Source organism: Colias philodice, chromosome 17 (genome assembly GCF_061535455.1).
Source record: "Colias philodice isolate Cphi_HAF_F1 chromosome 17, ilColPhil1 Martin Lab GWU primary, whole genome shotgun sequence".
Lineage (NCBI taxonomy): Eukaryota > Metazoa > Arthropoda > Insecta > Lepidoptera > Pieridae > Colias > Colias philodice.
The window spans coordinates 9,641,780-9,663,645 of NC_143102.1; the positions used below are offsets into that span (position 1 = coordinate 9,641,780).

At 33.4% G+C, this 21,866-nt stretch overlaps 4 protein-coding genes and 1 non-coding gene across 9 annotated transcripts in view; 1 reads left to right on the top strand and 4 right to left on the bottom strand.

The window, feature by feature from the left end:
- Positions 1 to 5,518, bottom strand: part of garz (Sec7 domain-containing protein garz) — a 437,193-nt gene extending 431,675 nt beyond the window's left edge. For all 3 annotated transcript variants that reach the window (XR_016316887.1, XM_089705512.1, XM_089705511.1), the window contains exons 1-8: positions 4,980 to 5,518; positions 4,717 to 4,835; positions 4,170 to 4,278; positions 3,352 to 3,522; positions 1,933 to 2,035; positions 1,310 to 1,542; positions 720 to 900; positions 31 to 199 (exon numbers count right to left, since the gene is read on the bottom strand). Coding sequence is in view for 2 of the 3 variants with exons in the window: in XM_089705512.1 (XP_089561638.1) it covers positions 31 to 199; positions 720 to 900; positions 1,310 to 1,542; positions 1,933 to 2,035; positions 3,352 to 3,522; positions 4,170 to 4,278; positions 4,717 to 4,835; positions 4,980 to 5,280 (1,386 nt within the window). In the remaining variant the exon portion in view is untranslated. The remainder of the gene's footprint in view (positions 1 to 30; positions 200 to 719; positions 901 to 1,309; positions 1,543 to 1,932; positions 2,036 to 3,351; positions 3,523 to 4,169; positions 4,279 to 4,716; positions 4,836 to 4,979) is intronic.
- The window catches only part of LOC149481289 (uncharacterized), a 72,684-nt gene that overhangs the window by 32,920 nt on the left and 17,898 nt on the right, over positions 1 to 21,866 (bottom strand). The gene's annotated exons all lie outside the window — the stretch shown is intronic.
- Positions 2,634 to 2,764, bottom strand: LOC149481292 (U11 spliceosomal RNA). Its single transcript, XR_016316977.1, has one exon. It is a non-coding gene; the product is annotated as a U11 spliceosomal RNA (small nuclear RNA).
- On the top strand, positions 5,674 to 16,458 carry Usp16-45 (ubiquitin specific protease 16/45). Of its 2 annotated transcripts, none has more exons than XM_089705927.1 (7): positions 5,674 to 5,798; positions 5,972 to 6,845; positions 9,990 to 10,113; positions 11,420 to 11,570; positions 12,117 to 12,261; positions 13,076 to 13,174; positions 13,469 to 16,458. In XM_089705927.1, exons 2-7 carry the CDS (start codon positions 6,002 to 6,004, stop codon positions 15,049 to 15,051), a joined length of 2,946 nt encoding a protein of 981 aa, XP_089562053.1. In that variant the 5' UTR covers positions 5,674 to 5,798; positions 5,972 to 6,001; the 3' UTR covers positions 15,052 to 16,458. The 2 variants fall into 2 exon arrangements, with proteins under 2 accessions (XP_089562053.1, XP_089562054.1); XM_089705928.1 differs by having other exon boundaries at positions 13,076 to 13,171.
- On the bottom strand, positions 17,294 to 21,319 carry LOC149481294 (recQ-mediated genome instability protein 1-like). Its single transcript, XM_089705916.1, has 7 exons — positions 21,147 to 21,319; positions 20,875 to 21,065; positions 20,705 to 20,801; positions 20,220 to 20,332; positions 19,539 to 19,679; positions 18,685 to 19,364; positions 17,294 to 17,466 (listed from the first exon to the last, which is right to left on the bottom strand). The coding sequence occupies exons 1-7, from the start codon at positions 21,227 to 21,229 to the stop codon at positions 17,317 to 17,319; spliced, it is 1,455 nt and encodes a 484-aa protein (XP_089562042.1). The 5' UTR covers positions 21,230 to 21,319; the 3' UTR covers positions 17,294 to 17,316.

Genomic DNA, 21,866 nt, shown 5'->3' on the forward strand with positions numbered 1-21,866 from the left:
TTTTAATTTCATTTTCATTTCATCACTCACACTCAACAGATTCCTGCACAACGGATCCTTGATCAGGTACATGAGGGAGGTGTAGGAAGCCAGGTGGTCAGCAGCCACCTCCAGCACCACCTGCACCAGCTGCAGCCCGAGGTGCACCATCGCTGATGTGTTCTGGGTGTCCAGGGGATTGCACAGGGATATGAGGAACCTGCGCGTGCGCAGAAACGAAAAATTGCAACAAGTTTAACAAAATAATGTATTTTAACGGTCTTACTAATAAAATGTTACCCATTCGCTATGCAATGGATTAGTTTATTGCAATAACCTGTCTTGTTTTTATGATTGACGTTGCATGTGAGCAAGAGCAGGACACAGCAATGGTAGAAATTTATCCATTGTTTAATTAATTATTAAGCTTTTTTATTAGTAAGGCCGTTAATGTTTATTTCCCCGTGATTGAGATTTAATTGTGTATTGGATAAATTAGTAAATAAAATCATATCAAGAGAAATGGGACTTTATTTTAATACAAAAAAGAGCTGTGCCGAGCACACGTGTCAGAAGTGAAACTTCTTTGGCAAGCATGGCATTTCTTTGGATTCTTTGGCAAAGATACCAAATTCGTCGCCTTACTCCATGATGTGATGGTATTGCCATGACGCGACATTGAAATTTTACTTTCAATGCGTCTAAAGAAGTTTCACTTCATAAAACGATCAAAAACAAACCTGAAAATCTCTCTAATACACGTAAGTCCATAGGGCTGTAGGTTCAAGCTGTCATCTTGCGCCGTGAACCGAATGCCTCTGTGGTTCACGTATTCTTCTACTTTTTCCTTATCTTCGTTCTGCGTCTCTTCTTTTGGTTCTTCTTTGTTCTCTTCTGTGATAAGCGGCTCTTCTGCTGTTGCTGTGGGTAGTTTGGAAAAATATATTGACCTATGATAATTTTTTAAAGAATAGAAAAATTCGATCACGGCTGTATTCGAACCCGCATCTTTCGCCTAGGAATCCCGCCTTGTAATAAATTTTTTTCTCATTTATAGGTATAAGACATTTGAATATTATATTATTACTAGCGGTCCGCCCCGGCTTCGCCCGTGGTACATATGAAAAATAGATGTTGGCCGATTATCAGACTTACCCGATATGCACAGAAAATTTCATGAGAATCGGTCCACCCGTTTCGGAGGAGTATGCAGACTAACATTGTGACACGAGAATTTTATATATAAGATAGAAACTTGAAGTCTAAATAATAAGTTGTGTCATTTTCGAAGTCGCTTAAAAAGCTTACATATTCATAAAACTCAACATACCTTCCACAACTTCGCCAACTTCCACATTCTCTATCTGCTCACTCTCTTTCTTATCTTCTTCTTTCTCTTTCTCTTCTTGCGATCCGCTAACACATTTCTCGAGCAGTTGGCTTATAGGTGTGTTTCCATTAGCTAGGTCCATGGAAGAATGGCGGCCATGACGCTTTGGACTTTTGATACCATCTACTGGCTCTATGGTTATTTCTGCCTCGTTTATTAGGTTCTTGTCTTGGCTGGAAGGATAATATAATAAAATTATCGTTAAATTATAGTTAGTAATATAAAAGTGAAAGTGTGTTTGTTTCACGTCGCAAATGGGTGATTTACTACGAGGGCGAGGCCGCGTGCGAAAAGCTAGTATACGTGAGTATTAATATATTTTTTATTGATTTTCACATTTTACCGTCAATATGTATTTAACGGAAAGATTAAAATTCTCACTTAAGACTTGTTTCAAATGTAAGCAGCAGTTTAAATCATAATAAGAAAAAATACGTGTTATGTCGTAAGATTAACACTTTATAAATATGTAGAAGTTTACATTAAAAAAAAATCTTCATGACTTACGTACCATAATATCATAACATTAAATTATTTATTGTTCTTTAATCAAAATTACTTACTTCTGTCCAATATTAGTGAGAGTTTTATTAACTTCTGTTTCCGTTGGACTTTCAGCCACGGCTGGCTCGGCTACAGGCGATTTTCTATCTAAGGAATTTGTACCTGAGAAAATAAAATAATAGCTATGATCTTGTGTCTTTATTATTTTTATTATCAACATTTTTCATTATATAAAGTTAAAAATAAACGGAGTGAAGTCAGGAAGAGTGGTAAGAGGAGTAATATCATCAACCAATTGCCAGATTAAAGTTTTGAATTAATTAGAATGTTATTCGGTAACATATTGATTTGGTATAAAACTACAATGACATTTCCTTAAATTGCTTAAATATGCAATAAAATTAAATGGTTGTTAATGAGAACAAAAATTATATGCTAAAAATAATACTAGAAACTGAATATAAAAATATGAATAACTAAAATTGTTTACTTCAAAACCATAAAATAATTAGGTTTTCTTGTATTTATTTTTTAATAATATGACATCAAGACCATTGTTATATTATAATTTCGGCAAAGTTAAAATATTGTTTATGAAAACAATTAACTCTCGTAATATCATACAATGTTAAATATTGTGCTTGTTGCATCGAATTTTCCGAAAATTCGATTCGTTTCTCACGCCAAAATTATTTAACGAATTCTGATGATATGATAACAATAATTATGATTGGTAATTCATTGATATCATTTATTTATAGGAGGCGCCGATACATAGGGGTAGTCAACAGCCTCGCGAAAACAAAAATTACGTGTTGAGTATGTCTTGATAGCCATACCCCGCACACCGTTGCCGGCATGCGTACCATCAAAGCGGTAAACACCCTTTTTATCGAAGTTTTACAATGGGCTCATGTTATAATATTACGAAAAAAGATCATAAGCGCGATTTAAAATATCATAAAACGAGCTTAACGACATCTAGTGACGGTTTTCGAAATTCAATTGTGATGACGACTTTAAAATTGTAAATAACGTAATTAGAAGCTAACGTTTATATTTTAATAACATAATTCTTGTGATTCGAAATTTTATAAAAAATTTAGTTCACTGCATATTTTAAAGTAATAATTCCATATTCTATGAAACTAAATTGACTGAAATTACCAAAATGATGGATGTTTTCAATCAGACATTTTCTTTCAGGAATTGTTTGCACAAAATATATTCTGTGATGTATAGAAACTTATGCGTGTTAGCATTTTATTTGGCGATCTTTCTAATCATTATTGATAACTTAATCAAAATTAATAAATTTAAAAAAATACTTGGGAAGCTTCCCAATTTCCAATAATCATGATTTAAATTTAAATTATAATTAAAATTTCAGCATTACGGTTTTTTTTATTTCTATCCATCGTTGATTTGTCACATCATATTTGATAACATTTATTATAAGTCATTAATTTATAACTTACTGTGAGCATTAGTAAGCGATTTCCTCTTGTTCACCTTATCCCGTCTCTTCAGTGACAAACCGAGTGTAGCGAAGCTGTGAGGGTTGTCCTCGATCGGAAACTGCGGCAATCTCATGAAGATCAGCTGCGTCATGTCCCGTAGACACTGTTCGGCGTTGCGGCGTAATAATTCTAATGATGATTATAATGAAATTAAATCAATTTCTTTTGTCCAGTAAGTTGTAACATAATTTGAAATTGATATTTTTGGTTTTATGGCATTCAAATGCTTTATAAATATAAATTTATAAAGAATAGAAAAAATTCGACCACGAGGCGGGACTCAAACCCGCATCCTTTCGCGCCATTCTGGGGCGGATTCCTGACCAACTCAGCCACTTGTGACCCACCAGAGCCATAAATTCGATCGCTCTGGCGGGTTATAATTTTACAAATGTTGAAGACAGTGGATCCCAAATGATGTCAATGTTTTGTTTTGTGTGTAACAGACACCATTAAAGTTTATACTCAATAATTTAACCTAAATACAGATATTTAATTCATAATTTGTACAACTATCAAGGATCAGTGACAATACAATAATTTCAAGAAATAATTCTTTATATTTTCTTGATAATATTATGATAGAGATATATTATAACAAAATCGTAGGTTTACAAAGTTGCCATAGTTTGTGAAAATAGTAAAAAATAAAAATACATATTAATTTTTAATCAAAAATATACTTTGTACTGTAATGTAATGTACTTCAGGTGGTCCTTTTTAAAATAGCTTTCTTTATTTATAAATTACATATTTAAATAATATATATTTATTACCTGTGAGTCTTGTCTCGAAGCAGATACGGAAGCAGCTGAGCATAATCTCACACACACTGTCGTCAGTCAACATGGCACCTTCTGGGCTCAGCATCAGTGTTCTTAGTACCTGGAAATTGTGTTTATACATGAAATAAAATACATTAATCTCTCCATCTATTTACAAGTTTGAAAACATTATATAAATAAAGACAATTTTCAAGTGTTTTAGCTTATCTAGACTAGAATTCTTTGAAACACTTGCAATACTTTTCAAATGTTATTATCTCAATGATTTGTTTTTTTCTGTTGTATTTACTGTTCTGGTGTAAAAAACATCAACAGGCATACTGTCATTATGTGTATGACATAATATACCGAACTGCGACATTTCTTGGACTACATTATAGACTATATAAAATGCATGCTTAATTTAAATTTAGCTTGAATAGCTTGTGTAATATCTATAAGAAACCAATGGATAAATATTTAAAGGATTCCTTTCAAGAAAATGATGACATATGTTGTGTAATAGGGATATGGAAAAAAATTAAGATTAACAACATACTTGTAAAATTTTCATAAGAACAACTCCATCTGATGAATGATCGGTGCCCACAAAGCGGGCATGGGTCACTGCATCAGCTATGTCTTCCACAGTTGCTGGTACACTAGGGTGGGTTGGGTCTGGAATTTTATGAACAAAGAAATAAATTAAAAATTGCACAAAAAACTTTTCAAAAGTTGTATATAATATAAGTGATTTAAATGAAAATTAAAGGATGCAGTTTCCAATTAGAATGAAGCTTATATTTACAATAATTTAATTACCTATCAGTCCATATGATAAGAACTTGTGTATTGAAGAAAGAGCAAGACTAGTGACAGGCCCTGTAGTTTCCTTGCTTCGAATCACTTCCAGGAACGGACTCAAATACGTAGCGGGATCGAGGAGCCTCAGATCGTCCACTTGATTAAGAATTATTTTAAGGTCTTGGAAAGTTTTCATGAGCATGTCGTACTCTTCATTCGGAAAGGAATGTGAGCCCCATCGAGTGCTCCGTCGCATGGCGGTGACCAGCATGGCCATCTCGCCCTGCACGACGAAAATTCCATTCCCAGGTAGAGACATTTTTATGAATTTTCAAATCGTTGCAACTTCTATCCAAAATTGATCAACAATTTTAGTCATTTGATTGCCACGGATGTCGCACTTGTTACATCTTTGGGTAATAAACACAACACAAAGCTAATTATGAATAATATTTTGTAGAATATTTACACAAATATATCATAGAAATCAATAGAAAATCACAAAAATTACAACTTATTTTAATCTCATCACTGACATGTTGACGTTTCAGAATTTTAGTTACGCTATTCACCGCTAGAGCAGTAAGTGTCAAAAACAGACCTAGATACCTGGTAATTGATCAATTTGTTTTGAATCGATTAACACATCACTCGATTACTTGAATCGCAAATGTGCAACGACCTTAACGACTAATAGATTATTTTTGCTAATGGTAATTCTGATTGCTGTCAAGATGTCCGACATCTGTGGTTTACCTTTCTGACAAAAGAAAATTTATTAATTTATCCAGAAAGTGTGCCTTTGTAATATTCTCTGCTTTCGTTTCGTATGTAATTGTAAGTTCAAATATGGGACATCCATGGTTTTTGCTTTAAATGTTAGGTTTTCTCATAAATTTGCAGTGAATGTGCGTCGTCATGCGTTCGATGGCTATCGACACAGATTTGACAATTTGTTCTTTTTGTGTTCGTGTGGTTATTCTTAAAGTCTGTATCTGATTACGTTGCAGGCGGTGCGTAACCCAAATTAAATTCCGAGAATGGTGAAGAAAAAGAGACAGAGTGATCCGACCGAGAACGGTGATGAATCTACGGAATCTTGCGATGAATCCGCAAAATCCACATGCCCTCACATTGCGAAAGCTGTGGACGTTTCAAAGTTGAAGAGAGCTCTGAAAACTGGTGGTTTTGAGAAGGAATGTTCGGAGTGCAAAAAGAATCCGAAAACGGAAGTCGACGATCCGAACTTCGAAATAGATTTAACGCTATGGATGTGCTTACGATGCGGGTCCCAATTATGTGGCCGTGCTCGGAATAAGCACGCCCTTAATCATTTCAACACACCCCACTCAGACTGCCATGCTCTCACTGCTAACACTACCACATGGGAAATATATTGTTACAATTGTAATAATGAAGTAACTACAGCTAGCTCTAAGAAACTCCATGAGTGTATTGAATACCTTAAGAAACAAGCTATTGGTAATCCTAGGTTGCCTCCCATAGAACTGTTCCTTGACTGCCCAGGACAGAAAAATGCAGATGCTCCAGTAACAGAGACTATAGTTAAAACTGATAAGGGTAAAGACAAAGCAATGGCTTTGAACTTGCCGAGGGTGAGAGGGTTGACTAATCTGGGAAACACATGCTTTTTCAACTCTGTGATGCAGTGTCTAGTGCAGACACCATATCTATTGGATGTTTTGCAAGAAATGGCTGTTCCGGGTGAGAGGTTCACTCTACCTGGAGGCAAGTTGAAGTTGAAAGGCGATAATAGCGGGGACGATGGCAAGGATGTAGACTTGCCACCAATCACAGGACAGCTCGGAGAATGGGGCCCCTTGACGAGGACATTGGCTGAAACATTGGCAGAATTACAGACAGGTAATTGTGGTGATTTGTTTTACTATTTCTATTTCCCGACTTGGAAATTTAAGTTGTTTTTTTATTGATTAGGTGAAAAAGGTTCATTGCACTTATTACAAATTAAAATTAATTCTTATAAGTGATAATGTTATGTTAATTATAATACTATTGATTTGTTTGTCAAACAGCAAACGAAAATAATTTAGTGAACGATGAAATTAAATCAATTATTCCTCTCTCGATTTGTTAAATAATCTTGATGTCTATAATGTATTAAACTACTTAAAAACTAAAGCCTCCATAATGAGTAGTACTTTACAGACCTTAAGCATCTCTGTATTGATGCAACATTTTAAATTAGGCTTTAATAAAAACTTCAATTATGGTAATAGGCCATAAATTGGCATCTCATTAACCTTAACCAAAGTGTACATAATTTATTCTAATTTCGTTTTTACCAAGTGAAGGGTAAAACCTATAAAGTAAGATAATTGCTTTTCGATGTTGCTATTGTTTACTTAAAAACAATTTATTAAAGTCTAGTCTAGAGTTCTTTTGTCATGTATTCTTTTTATATAATATATTACAGGTTTACATGTTTTTTTTTATAATTATTGTATTCTGGTGTAAATGTACCTAATAAATAAGTAAATATTCTGTAACAAGATATGAACACAATATATTCATTAAACTGATATTACAAAAGTAATACTAAAGTTTGAATAATAATGTATTATAACTTTTAACTCATATATTAACAGTTTTAGCTACCATATATCTTTTCTTTGCAATTTTAGTTATAAAATGAAAAAAAATGCTGCTAGTATGCAGTCAGATTAGTTACTTGTTTATAATATAGACAAATCCAAAGTATACATTTTTGGCAAGCTATACAGAATAGTCATATAGATCGATTATTCATGTAAGGTGATAAAGGGCATCATACAGTATTTTTTTCTAATCTATGTGAAATTATGTGTGGTTCAAAGTAGCCATCTACATAGTATAAAACTAAGTCACTGTCTGTCCGTCCTTATGTATGCTCAAATCTTTAAAACTATGCCATTGGTTTTGATGCAGTTTTTTTATGAGATTAGTTTGAGAGGTAGGTTTTAGTATTTATGTTTTCTACAAAGCAGGCGACGCCGCGCGCGGATATCTAGTATTTACAAATAAAATAAAAGTTGCAATGTGACTTTTAGGTCATCTAAATGGGTATTATTTTTAGCTAACCTATTTAACATGTGCTATATTGGATATTGCATGGAGATGTTAAAATATTTGTTAGTCACATCTATGGGGATATAAATAGACTGTTATGTTTGAAAATTTGATATAGTTATCATTGATGTGAAATTCTATAATAAAATGTATTCTCTAATAGATACAACTAAACAAAATATGTAGTTTATTGAATTTTGGTTTGGTCAGTTAATGCACTTGTAGATGAGTGTTTTTTTTTCATTTAGATGGTACTGACATAAAGACGAATTAATCAAATATTATAATGTATAAGTCTGTTGAACTATTTGTTTTGTTGTTTTATAAGCCCCTGGACTACTTAAAATACTGAAAGTTGCACACATTTACTAGAATGTATTCATTTTCTCTCTTAACGCACATTACACTTAGAAATGGCCAGAAACTAAACATTCATATAATTTAATTCTAATAGTACGAGATCCGGCTGCAGGATCAGTGCGTTCATCTGTTTTTTGCTGAAAACCGAATTTTTATGTATATTTATAATTAGGAGAATATATATCGACTAGGTTGCCAGTCAAAATTTGGCCGCAAGCATGTTTAATTAAAATTTTTCTACTTAATCGATTTTTGGGAAAAAAATTCGTTCACTTGTTTTTTGAATAAAATGTAGTCTACATCACGTCAAATGATATAAAAATTCTAAAAAATCACGGTTGCCGCTTTTCACCTGGCCGCAACATCTTGGCAGCCTGGTGCAAACAGGTATGATTTCGATTCATTTTTACGTTCATAACGCACATTTATGAATCATATATCAAATTAAAGCTAATTTTTTTCTATTTATTATCATATATGGTTGCCTAATTAAATCCGGCCGCAAATAAGGGTTGCTGGCTTATAAAAATTATAAATATAAAATTAGTGTGTTCATCGGTTTTTTGCTGAAAACCGAATTTTTATGTAACTATATGTATTTATAATTAGGAGAATATATATCAACTAGGTTGCCAGTCAAAATTTGGCTGCAAGCATGTTTACACTCAACCTTAAATATTCAACATCTTTAACAGCCGGCAACCCTTATTTGCGGCCGGATGTAATAAGGCAACCATATATGATAATAAATAGAAAAAAATTAGCTTTAATTTGATATGTATATGATTCATAAATGTGCGTTATGAACGCAAAAATGAATCGAAATCATACCTGTTTGCACCAGGCTGCCAAGATGTTGCGGCCAGGTGAAAAGCGGCAACCGTGATTTTTTAGAATTTTTATATCATTTGACGTGATGTAGACTACATTTTATTCAAAAAACAAGTGAACGAATTTTTTTCCCAAAAACCGATTAGAAAAATTTTAATTAAACATGCTTGCGGCCAAATTTTGACTGTCAACCTAGTCGATATATATTCTCCTAATTATAAATATACATAAAAATTCGGTTTTCAGCAAAAAACGATGAACGCACTAATCCTATATTTATAATTTTTAAAAGCAAGCAACCCTTATTTGCGGCGGGATTTAATTAGGCAACCATATATGATAATAAATAGAAAAAAATTAGCTTTTATTTGATATATGATTCATAAATGTGCGTTATGAACGCAAAAATGAATCGAAATCATACCTGTTTGCACCAGGCTGCCAAGATGTTGCGGCCAGGTGAAAAGCGGCAACCGTGATTTTTTAGAATTTTTATATCATTTGACGTGATGTAGACTACATTTTATTCAAAAAACAAGTGAACGAATTTTTTTCCCAAAAATCGATTAGAAAAATTTTAATTAAACATGCTTGCGGCCAAATTTTGACTGGCAACCTAGTCGATATATATTCTCCTAATTATAAATATACATAAAAATTCGGTTTTCAGCAAAAAACCGATGAACGCACTGATCCTGCAGTGGGATCTTAGACTATAATGGATATTATATATTTTACAACCATTTTCAGGTGAAGGCGGTGTGTACACCCCGCGCAAGTTGCTGTCAGCTCTAGTCAACAAGCTGCCGCAGTTTGGTGGAGGCGACCAGCATGATTCACATGAACTGCTACGGCATTTGCTTGAAGCTGTCAGGTAATATTATGAAAAAGTATTCTTGTAAAGTGTTAAAAGCGTGGCTTATTAATCACTTTCACGTTTTTAGAGCTATTACGCACTGTCGACCAGTCGCCGGCGACTGAGTCGCCGGCGACTGGACTTACTCCTGGTCGACTGACGACTAAGTGCGCAAGCCCCTATTTAAACTATAGTAAGTCACAGTCGCCGGCGACTGAGTCGCCAGCGACTGGTCGACAGTGCGTAATAGCTCTTATTCCTTAAACGAATTTTTTAGATTATAATAATACGATAACGAAACAATAAATGTTAACCTAGCTTGAAAAAAAATTGACGTAAGAAATAAATTATAATGTAATAGAATGTAATAATCTAATCTAATAATTGTCATATTGCTATATTATAATGTATAATGTAAAATGAACTAATGTAAATAATATATTGTTTAAATAATATTAACTTGAATTAGTTTAAATTATAAAATTAAAATATTTGTATGCCAATTGTTGGCGAATTGTGGACACGTGAAATTTATTATAGCTTTGTAACCACAATTCATACAAATAAATCATTTCATTTCATTGTATTTTCGATACATAATTCCGATATAATCTTTTGAAAATATGTAAAATGTTCTAAAAATATTGAAGTTTTTTAAATATATTCTTCTATTAATTAATATAAAAAAATTAAAAAACCACTAAACTTGACATTGTAAATATTATCTTATAGTTTGTCATAACCAATATGTAACAGATAGTACTTATCAACGGCCCTGAATTATACACAATTATGTAAGATTACATTGATTGGTGTGTGGCATATTTATCTACGACTTACGTTTTTAATTATATAGCTATGGTCTTTTCTAAAATAATATGTTTTCTCTTTAATCTTGTATATTACCTAACATTGCAGTTATTGTATTATATTCTGTATAGATTATAAATATGGTTTCAAAATTGTTATTTTAATACATAATTTAAAACTCAATATACTTACAGAATATATCTCTTATTCATGTTATAACTTATAATTTTTTTTCGATAAGTAATATGATTTTATAGAATAAGAGCCTATTTAATATTTTTGTCGTATTTGTATTCCTCAACCAAGGTCTAGAATTACTGTTGTATGAATGTGGCATTAAAATAAGCAACATAAATTACATTCGTATTGATTTTTAAAATAAGTAAGACTAGCATTGGCGCACGGTTTCGCCCGTGATACTGCTGGCAAAAGCGAACTTGCTTGCTCGGTTATAATATTGTAGGATAAAATTTTGTGAAAAACATGACTGAATGAAAATTATTTAAATTTTCAGATCTGAAGACCTGCGTCGTTACCAGTCAGTGATACTCAGCAGTCTCGGCATGAACTCTAAAGTGGATCCCGCCAAGGTAGATGGAGAGGTGCGACAGAAAGTCAAGTTTTATGGACAACAAGCTTCTGATACTATGCTTAGACCAGAACAGGTAAGTTATTTATTATAGACTTCAATGAATTTTGAACGCGTTTTATTCAGTCTTTTAATCAGCATTCGTAATCGACGTAAATCTGTTAAAAAGTATTTAATTTTTAAATGTATATACTAACGTTAAACAAAACACAAGTAAATACTACTTATGTAAGTTATGTGGTATTGATTTAAAACGAATTTTGGGTAGTGCTTTAAATTAAGTATTGTATTGCATGTCAGCTTGTAAACTAAGACTAATAAAATATCATAGTAAATCATGTCCATGAATATTTAGTTACTGTTGCCTTGAGTATCCTCTTTGATATATTCAGGAGGATATTTTTCCATAATATGGGTAACTAGCTTACCGCCCGCGGCTTCGCCCGCTTTGTCTAAAACCTAACAAATTATATACTAAAACCTTCCTCTTGAATAGCTCTATCTTTTAAAAAAAACCGCATCAAAATCCGTTGCGTAGTTTTAAAGATTTAAGCATACAAAGGGACATAGGGGCAGAAAAGACGACTTTGTTTTATACCATGTAATGATAATTCAATTACAGGTGTTCCGTGGCTTCCTGGTATCCACGTTAGAATGTCAAGAGTGCTACCAGCAGTCTGACAGAGCGGAATACTTCCTGGATCTGTCCCTACCTGTGGCTGCGACTCGGCCACAGCCCCCAGCGCTCACGAGGAGACGAGCGAATGGTTAGTCATAGTGTTATATGTAGTGTGGATGTGTGTTTGTTTGGTGTTTTTTTGATGTGGTTGTACTGTGTACATTTAATAGTTATTTCTTATAAATATATTGTCGGTGTTAGTCAATAATTTTTTACAGTTTTTGTTATATAAAAAAATAACTTCAAAGATATTTAAATTACATTTATGATTGTGTCTGTTTAAAGTATAATGTGCACCGTGCAGGCACAGAATCTTTTAAATTATTATTTAATTTCACTTAATCGTTGTTTTAAATTAATTTTTAAATGATTTTATATAATTAGATTAAGATATAGGAATGCAACTATTTTTTGATGTTGTAACCACATTGATTTCTGCTTGTATATGATACTTTTAAAATTTAAATGTTGTGTGTAGAAAATTAGTTTTTTTTTATTCCTATTTTTACGAAGCTTAGAGCGACAGGACACGAGCCAAATTTACCCTCAACAGACCTATTAAATTTTTATGTACAAATAAAAAAAAAAATCACTTGTAATATGTGTAATGTATGCTCCAAGCTTCATAGTGGACTTTTTATCGGTGTTTTTATTAAAATTTTCAAAGTAGAATTTCGTAAAAGCACATACTATAGGAATTTATTTTTGATACTATGTTTTATTTTTCCCTTTATTACTTTTCCAGTATTGATGAATTTTGAAATTATGTATTTATAAATTAATGAATATCTATAATAAAAAATTATGTATGTTATTTGAATAGTTAATGCATAATACAAATTTATCAATACATTTTCCCCGTCCCTTTTTAACATCTATGTGTGTTTTCTAAACATTTTCAGAGGACAATTTATATAACACCCTAGAGGAAAATAAACCATCAAAACATCAGCTCAAGAAGGAACGATTGGCTGCAAGAAAGGCCGCTAGGAAGAAAGGTGGTTAGTACATCATATGCTTCACGCATGACATTTTTTTAATAAATGTGCTTTTTGTTTTTTTTCTAGCCTTTTAGCATAATAATACATTTAAAAAAAACCTTTGCCACTTTTACATTATAAGCTAATAGTGTAATTTATCTCATATGACAAAGGATTAAAAAATATCTAAGTTGACGTCAACAGTTCAATAGGTCCCTGAAAAATTACGAATGCCTGTGTCACTTTCATGTGAAAATTATGTCTTGACCACTAACATAAAGGAAAAATAATAACTCTTTTTATATTCTCTACCAGGTACTAAAGACAAGGGCACCGATGCGAACGGCAAAGAGGACGGTAAGTCATCTTCCGATCAATCAGACGCAGATGTTGAAGACAATCTTGAGGACTTGCCCAAAGCGAATGCACACGCTTCCACGGCTACACCCCCTTTACCACACACAGCTGCAAATTTCGCAGCCTATCACATGGAATCAGGATATAATTCGGAAAAAGTCATCAGTTCTGACTCCATCCGAACCAGCCCCGTCGATATGGACAAAGAAAAAACGGATAATACTCCAGAATCAACGGATAAAGATAAAGAATTCGCGGAAGTCGCAACATCTACCCTGCCCATCCCGTTGGACTATAAACCACTCGTGCCGTTGGAAAATTTCTCCAACCCAGACTCGGGGGTCGCAAGCCCGGACGCAACTAAACATAACTCAACCGAAACAGTTGATAATGTGGATTCTCCAATAAACGGCAAGGAAATGGGCAGCCATAGCTCGCTGTCGAGTGAAATTAATCTTGACCTGTCTAGTCCACAACACAAGTTGTCGCCCGTGAAGAATGAATACGAACGCCCGGTTTCGAGAATATCTTTCGCGCCAGAATACTCGAATGAAGTTGTCTCGCGCGGTATTAGCACACAAGCGTGCAGAGATCTCTTGGAACACAATTGGGAGTTCAACTCGATCAGTCCGCAAGATACGGTCAACGATATTAATAACCAAGAAGTCAGTAATAAACTGGATAAATTGAAACTGGATATGGATGAACTTAAACCGAAACCGACCTTCCCCTCCCCGGTATCGACGGAGAATAATATTGACGCACCGCCAGTGCCTCGACCGAAAGTTTATAATGAACCAGATAGAAGCATCACACGAGATTTCATGTCCTTCCCGCGACAGAGCCCTCTATCTCCCAGATACGTGTGTGATGAAGACGAATGCAGCATTCAGTCCTGTCTCAGCCAATTTACGGCTTTGGAGCTACTCACTGATAATAACAAAGTCGGCTGTGAAACTTGCACAGAGAGAGCCAATGGCAAAAATGGTAAAACAGTTTACACGAATGCGTCGAAACGCTTCTTGGTATCGAGCCCGCCGGCAATACTCATCTTGCACTTGAAAAGATTCCAAATTGGGCCGCGTTGTATGTTCAGGAAGATGTCCAAGCACGTCGATTTCCCGACTATACTAGATTTGGCTCCATTCTGCGCTATGGATAAGCTAAAGAAGCTGCCCAATGTAACTCGCGGACAGAATGAACTGCTTTACTCGCTATACGGAGTTGTGGAACATTCTGGTGGTATGCACGGTGGGCATTACGTCGCATACGTTAAAGTTCGTCAGGCGGTCAAGCGAGGAGACCCTAAATGGTGGTTCCTGCCAAAGAGCGCTAACATCCCAGCATCTGGCAGTGGGGATGGCGATGGCGACTCAGAGTCTGATCTATCCGGATACGAATCAGGGGAAGGACCTACTCCGTGCGCAGAAGCACCTCCCGGCAGGTGGTTCTACGTGTCCGACAGCATGGTGTCTGAAGTCACCGAGGAGAAAGTGTTGCGGGCCCAGGCGTATCTTCTCTTCTACGAGAGGATCCTATAAATACTGAAGGCCTAACGGTTTCGGATCGTAAGGAATGGCATTTAAGTGGAAGACTGACGCTTGTAGAGTCGGAACGCGTAGGATGCGTGATGTGTTAAGTTTTAACGTTCTGTATATAGCTTCTGATGGCTTCTCATCGGTGTGTACCGTTTTATTGCGTTATTTTAAAGCCGATTATAGATTCTTGTAAAGTAACTCATTATTTATACAGTATGATTGCAGTTTTGGTTTAACTGCTGAATATAAAACATAGTTCAATAGTTGCTGTAATTATTTTTCTATTCTTTCCATCCTGTAGGTTTTCATGCCTAAGTACATATTTTATTGTTGTGTCATACAATAGTACGTTATCATATATTCATGTTTTATACGATTATATTATGCTTATACATATAATATTATTCATATTATTCATTTTATTGGTGCCTCTACTATTTTTGTTCCAATTTAGTTTCTGATAAAAAAATACTCTAATTTGCTGCTGTTTTAATTATGAATGAATGAGGCAGTGTAAGTTTTAATTAAACGCCAACATTAAAAACGAACTTATATTATTATCGATAACCTTGTTATTTTGATATTTTATTTATATTGTTTCCAGATATGTACCAAATTAAGTTATTATTTGTACGGGAAACATTTGAGCTGTCTGTATTTTTGTTTGTTAGGACTCGATTTAACGGAATGGTCTTCCATTGGGTGTCAAGGTAGAATTTTATCGCATCTCGTATCGTATAATCATACATTATTTATCATACATAATGAAATGTTTATTGCATGTATTATTTTCGATTTTATGTATGTATTTCATGGCTTCTGTTTCATCGCTTTGAAATAAATTAGTATTACATTAATTTATCTTTGTTTATAATTTATCCCAAGCCACTGCCCGATTGGAATTTTAATTTAATACGATCTACGGCTGTATGAATATGCTCAATGATCTTTAAATTATATTTTAAATAGCTTAAACGATTTTTACAAGCCAGAATAGCGTACTTTAGCTAATACAAATACACAGTAGATTTTGTTAAGTAGCAAAATGACGTCTTTGATCTACCGTTGTAATTTTTAAGACCAAATAGGTTTATACGTCACAAAGATAACTCAATCTGCTAAAATTGATATCTTTTCATATTAAATGGAAAGCTTCTCAACGATTATACAATCGGATCTCACAAGAGCGTTGCAAATGTTAGAGCAAAATTTAAAAAGCTTGTTAATTTATTTTACTTGCCCTGTATACTTTTACCTTGATATTTAGTGTTGCTTATTGTTTATTAAGTTTGCGTTCAGGAATATCGTGCGTTGTGACGTTAGAATTGATTATGATATACTTATTGGTAACTTTGTATATTGAAGCATACTATGTGTTGAACAGGTGAAATAAATAATTAAAAAAACTGATCATGGCTTTCATTGTTTATCTTACGTTAGTTTAATACCTTACTAGAGTGAATAGGCTCTTTCAGGACAGGCATGATAAGCGATCGACCAAGGATCGACCTCACCTACACTTACCAAGCGAGATCGCCGTCAAATGCCTGCTCTGTTAAGAATTAAAAATAAATAAATACCTCATTCATAGATAAAGAAACTGCACCAATTATTATTAAATAATCATAATATTAACGTTTAAGTTTGGGAGGAAGGTTGTATGTTTGTTACTCTCACACGAAAACAAACTGAATGATTTCTGATAATACTTGGAAGTGATGTAACTAATCTACCGGAATAACTAACACAAGCTATAAATGATTTTGCTTGTATACGTAGTAAATTATTATTAGTCTGTGCTTTTGCCTACGAAATCGTGTAGCAAAGTTATAGGTATTAAATGTTTATACAGGTAAAAATTAGTTATGCTACGTTATCTATACTAATATTATAAAGCTGAAGAGTTTGTGAGTTTGAGCGCGCTAATCTCAGGAACTACTGGTCCGATTAGAAAAATTGATGGTGTTAGATAGCTTATTTTTATCGAGGAAGGCTAAAAGCTATATAACGTCACGCTAAGACCAACAGGAGTGGAGTGAAACCGCGGGGCGCAGCTAGTAGAGAAATAATTAGTTATTAAGTACAGGAAATATTATTATTATTTTATTATTATTTATTGAAATTATTCTTACAAATTATTACAATAACTTAAGTCTAAGTCCCACAAAACTGCACATGCAGTTTGTCTGTGGGATTGCTTGTTAGGGTCATTTTATAGCCAATGAAAAACAATTTTAATATAAACATATATATTTATTATCTCCTAAATTACAAAGCACTGCTCTTTAACCTATTGGACAAGAGATCCGCATGTCGTTGTTCAAATGGAATGAGTTTTGTTATTTTCGACACATCCAATACCGTGATTTCGATGATGCAGTATAAAACTTGTAGCGTATCCTTCGCCTTTTGCAATGCCTGGAATAAATAAAAAGATGAATTAAAACTCAATAAATGACTGGTAGTAAGGAACCAAATACAACTAGCTAAAAATTTAAACATTAAATTTTATACAGCAAGTGCATTAGGCAATGTAATTTGGTAAAAAAAGGGGAATAATAAAACGAGCGACTGAAAATAAAGTGAGCGACTGATTATGAGATACTGACTTAATAACTTGAGCGGTATGAATTTGAGTAATCGACAAATAAACTAAACAAGCAACGAATATTAGTTGATAATAAAATACAGATTGAGTGTACTAAAGGAGGATTGTGATTAATCCATTTGATATATTAGAATTCTAACTGTGTGATTACATTACTACATGAGCGACTAAATTACTAGTTGAGCGAAAAGATTACTAAGTGAGCGACTAAATTACGCTCATTTAGAGCGACTAAAAACACTAGAATAATTGTTCAAATAGTTATTTGATAAAACTTTCAAAAACAAATTGAACTGATAGACCTACTCTGTCCATTATAGTATTTTTCAAAGTGATTTTTCTATTCGAAATACCTCGATTAAGATAAAATGGCACTCAATATAAATAAATCATATGCCAAATAATGAATATAATACAAGACGTAATTTTGTCACTCAAACAATTAATATTAGGTCGCTCAAATATTATGAAGCTGCTCATTTTGTATTTTATGTAACGCAAATTAATGTTTGTTAGTTGCTGATCTATTAATTTTTCATCGCTCGCAGTCAGTCGCTCACTTAGTAATTTTGTTACCCCAATTAATTATTTTTGATACCTAAAACTTTAATTTACAGTCACTCGTTTAAATACTACCCGTAAAAAAATATGTTGCCTAAAATGCTGTCTACTCGACTTACCAGTGTCTCACCCATAAGAGAGACCTTAGTAATAAAACAATTAATAAGTATTATTAATATTATTACTTATTATTTATTATTATTGTTGCATATCATATTAGTTGTTTGTTTGTTTGAACGCGCTAATCTCGGGAACTACTGGTCCGATTTGAAAAATTCTTTCGGTGTTAGATAGCCCATTTATCGAGGAAGGTTATATATATATCATCACGATACGACCAACAGGAGTGGAGCCACGGGGGTGAAACCGCGCGGAGCAGCTAGTTTTTACATAAACATAATTAAATGATATAAAGAACCTTTTGATTGTTATGTTTTATCACAGATCTATTCACTAAAAGTACTTACAGACACAGCCTTTTCCTTCAACTCTGGACTTTTCGCAATCTGCTTTTTAATATCATTCATTTCTTGTGGCGTAAATCCTACCAACTTAGAGAGCACATCACTAGTAAAGTCCGCATCTATCGACCCCGTACCATCCACTAAAGTACACTTTAAACTCCACCCGTCTTTCCCTACCGATAACTTTGATAGCAATTTAATTATTTGTCCCTTTATTAAAAACACTCTACCCACTTTCTCACCGTCACTTAAGTCGTTAATCTGTTTTATGTACACAAAAGGTTCAGACGACACTTTCACAGGAAACTTTATATCAATTTCAGTTTCATCAAATTTGGCTTCCATTTCAAGCAAATGGTCTTCATCTTCAAAGAAATCATTGTCTTGAGGGTAATCATCAATTGTGTTGGTTTTAAATTTTTTCCCTGGTTGGGGGTAGTCTTCATAACTTGGTCGTTTGCTAGGGTTGCCACTAAATTCTGCTTCTATAGCTGCTAATTGGTCAATATCTATGTCGTCATCAACAAAGCCCTGTACTTGTATGCTGGTAACCCTGGCTATTGGGCGGGACGTTTGATCAACAGGTTCAAACGTTGGTTCATTAATTGGAGGCGGTAGTTGCGTGTGTGGAGTGGGGATGTCCGTGTTCCTTGGTCTATTTATAGTTGTGTTCAAATTTGATTCTGAAATTTAAAGTAATAAAACATTATCTACTAATTTTGTCTTTTTGTCTGTAACACTTTAGTGCCTTGATCGCTGAAAAAAATTATTGAATTCATAGGATTATAGAGAAAATAAAGCAACGAAAAGCCATTCTATTTAAAAAAGCTCTACAATGATTAAAAATGTGTGTTAACCTTGAATAGCAGGCAAGCCGAGTTTGGAAGACAATAATCCAGTCAACGAATTAGTCTCCACTAATTCCTGTACCTCTCCACCAAGTAGTTCTATTGAACTCTCTGTAAGTAGCATGACTCCTCGACGGCATTCTATTGGCCCTTAACATTACAGAGATAAGTATTTAATAGTAGTTGCTTGATAGTTTGAAGTTGGATAGAAATTATAAAAATGTCATGTTTATCAATATATTACTACTGGGCTATGTAATTTATACATTAACTAGATTTCCGCCCGCGTTTTCAAAGGTAAACCCGCATAGTTCCCGTTCCCGTGGGATTTACGGGATAAAACCTATCCTATGTGTTAATCCAAGTTACCCTCTATATGTGTGCTAAATTTCATTTTAATCGGTTCAGTAGTTTTTACGTGAAAGAGTAACAAACATCCATACATCCATACAAACTTTCGCCTTTATAATAGTAGTAGGATATTTTGAATAAGGAAGTAACTCCATCTTATCTACAAGATTAGAATAATTAATAGCCCTGACATTAATGAATAGCCCTAGCAAAACATAACAATTTTATTGCATGAAACAAATACTATAGATTATTATCTATCTATAGTAATTTACATTTGTAATCTATTTAGGCAACGATAAAGAGACATAGCTACAATTCTAGTTTATAGTATGTTACCTTTAATCAGAACTTTACAGCCAGGTGTGATGTCACAGGTCAGATTCCTCATTGGTTTGTATTCAATACCAGACACATCCTGCACACCATCTGTCATGTACAGTTTTATCATCCTGAAATTTATGTAGTAAGTTTTATTTTTAAAATTCCAATTTCAAAATTCTTTCAGTGTTAACTAGTCAATTTATTGAGTAGGTAACACTAAGGCTATAATAACTATATATCATCACACTACGACCAATAGAAGCATGTGGTTAAACCACGGCACTAGTAATGTATACTAATATTATAAAGAGGAAAGGTTTGTAATTATGTATGTATGTATGGTTTTCACACTTAAACTACTGGACCGATTTTGATGAAATTTGGCACAGACAATCTTTAGACCCTGAGAAAGAACATAGGCTACCTTTTATTGCGAATTATGTACCACGGGCGAAGCCGGGGCACGCGGACCGCTAGTTATTAATAAAAATAATTCTAACCTATTATTCTTTACTTTATCTTCAAATGATCTTGTTGCTTCTATATTTTCTGTGTTCACTTTTTGTAGTTTCAAATACTGTTGATACGCCGGCGCACCTAAAAACGAGTTAACTCTTAATTTATTTTTAAAAGGAATACAAGAAATTATGTGACTATTTTAAAGATGTACCAATATCTACGGCTGCGTTTATTTGCAAAACAAAACGTCCATTTAGCAAGGTCTTTTTCTGATCTTTCAAGTTTTTGGGAAGAGAACCAGGACATATTTCTTTGAGGTTGTTTAAAAGCCACTGTTCCTTTGCTAGGTTTTTTATCTCATCTACGCTGTAATTATTGTCTTCGCTTAAATACTCAACACATCTGTAACCAAATTACACGTTTTAAAATCTTTTATATAGGGCAAGGCACAATTTTTGATATTTATTTTGAAACAAACCTTACCCAGAGAGCCACTCATCATCTACTAACATATAATTTGAGGCTAAAAACCCTCTAACAGTGTTAAGTGTAGCATGAAGAGACATATTTATGTGGGCATTGTGTAATAAAATGAACAAAATTATCTTTGAAAATAATAAATTTTACTATTTTCATACTATTTGCTTTTCCCTCTTCTTTCATAATAATCACAGAGCAAGTAATATAGATAATAATATGTCAAAATCACAATAAATTGATATTTATAATAATTGTCATTGTGACTGTCACCTTGGAACTTTTTTTTAGTTGCTTGATTCATGGGAAAACTACTTAGAAAACTACGATAATGGGCACCGGGCACTTTAATTTTTTTCGTAAAAATTTAACACCTTTCTTGTTATATTACAATATTTCATTGTAAAGTAACCCGTATCAAGATATAAATTCTCTTTAATTTTATCGTTATTGAATTTAATACGTCTATCATTGCTTGGTGTGCCATTCAGATCTGAGAATCTTTTGAGCATTTATATTTAACATCGTGCCCGTATATTTTTTCAACATAGACTTTATCCTTTCAGCGCCTAATGGGTTAAGAATTTCCTCTTTATTAAAAATATTTTTTCTGTATTAATAAAATGAAGATTAAAAACGTAATATGATTCAACCGTTAAAAGTATTTATTAGTCTGTTATAACCTAACAAACATTTATTTATTTACATGGTAACATTATTATTGTG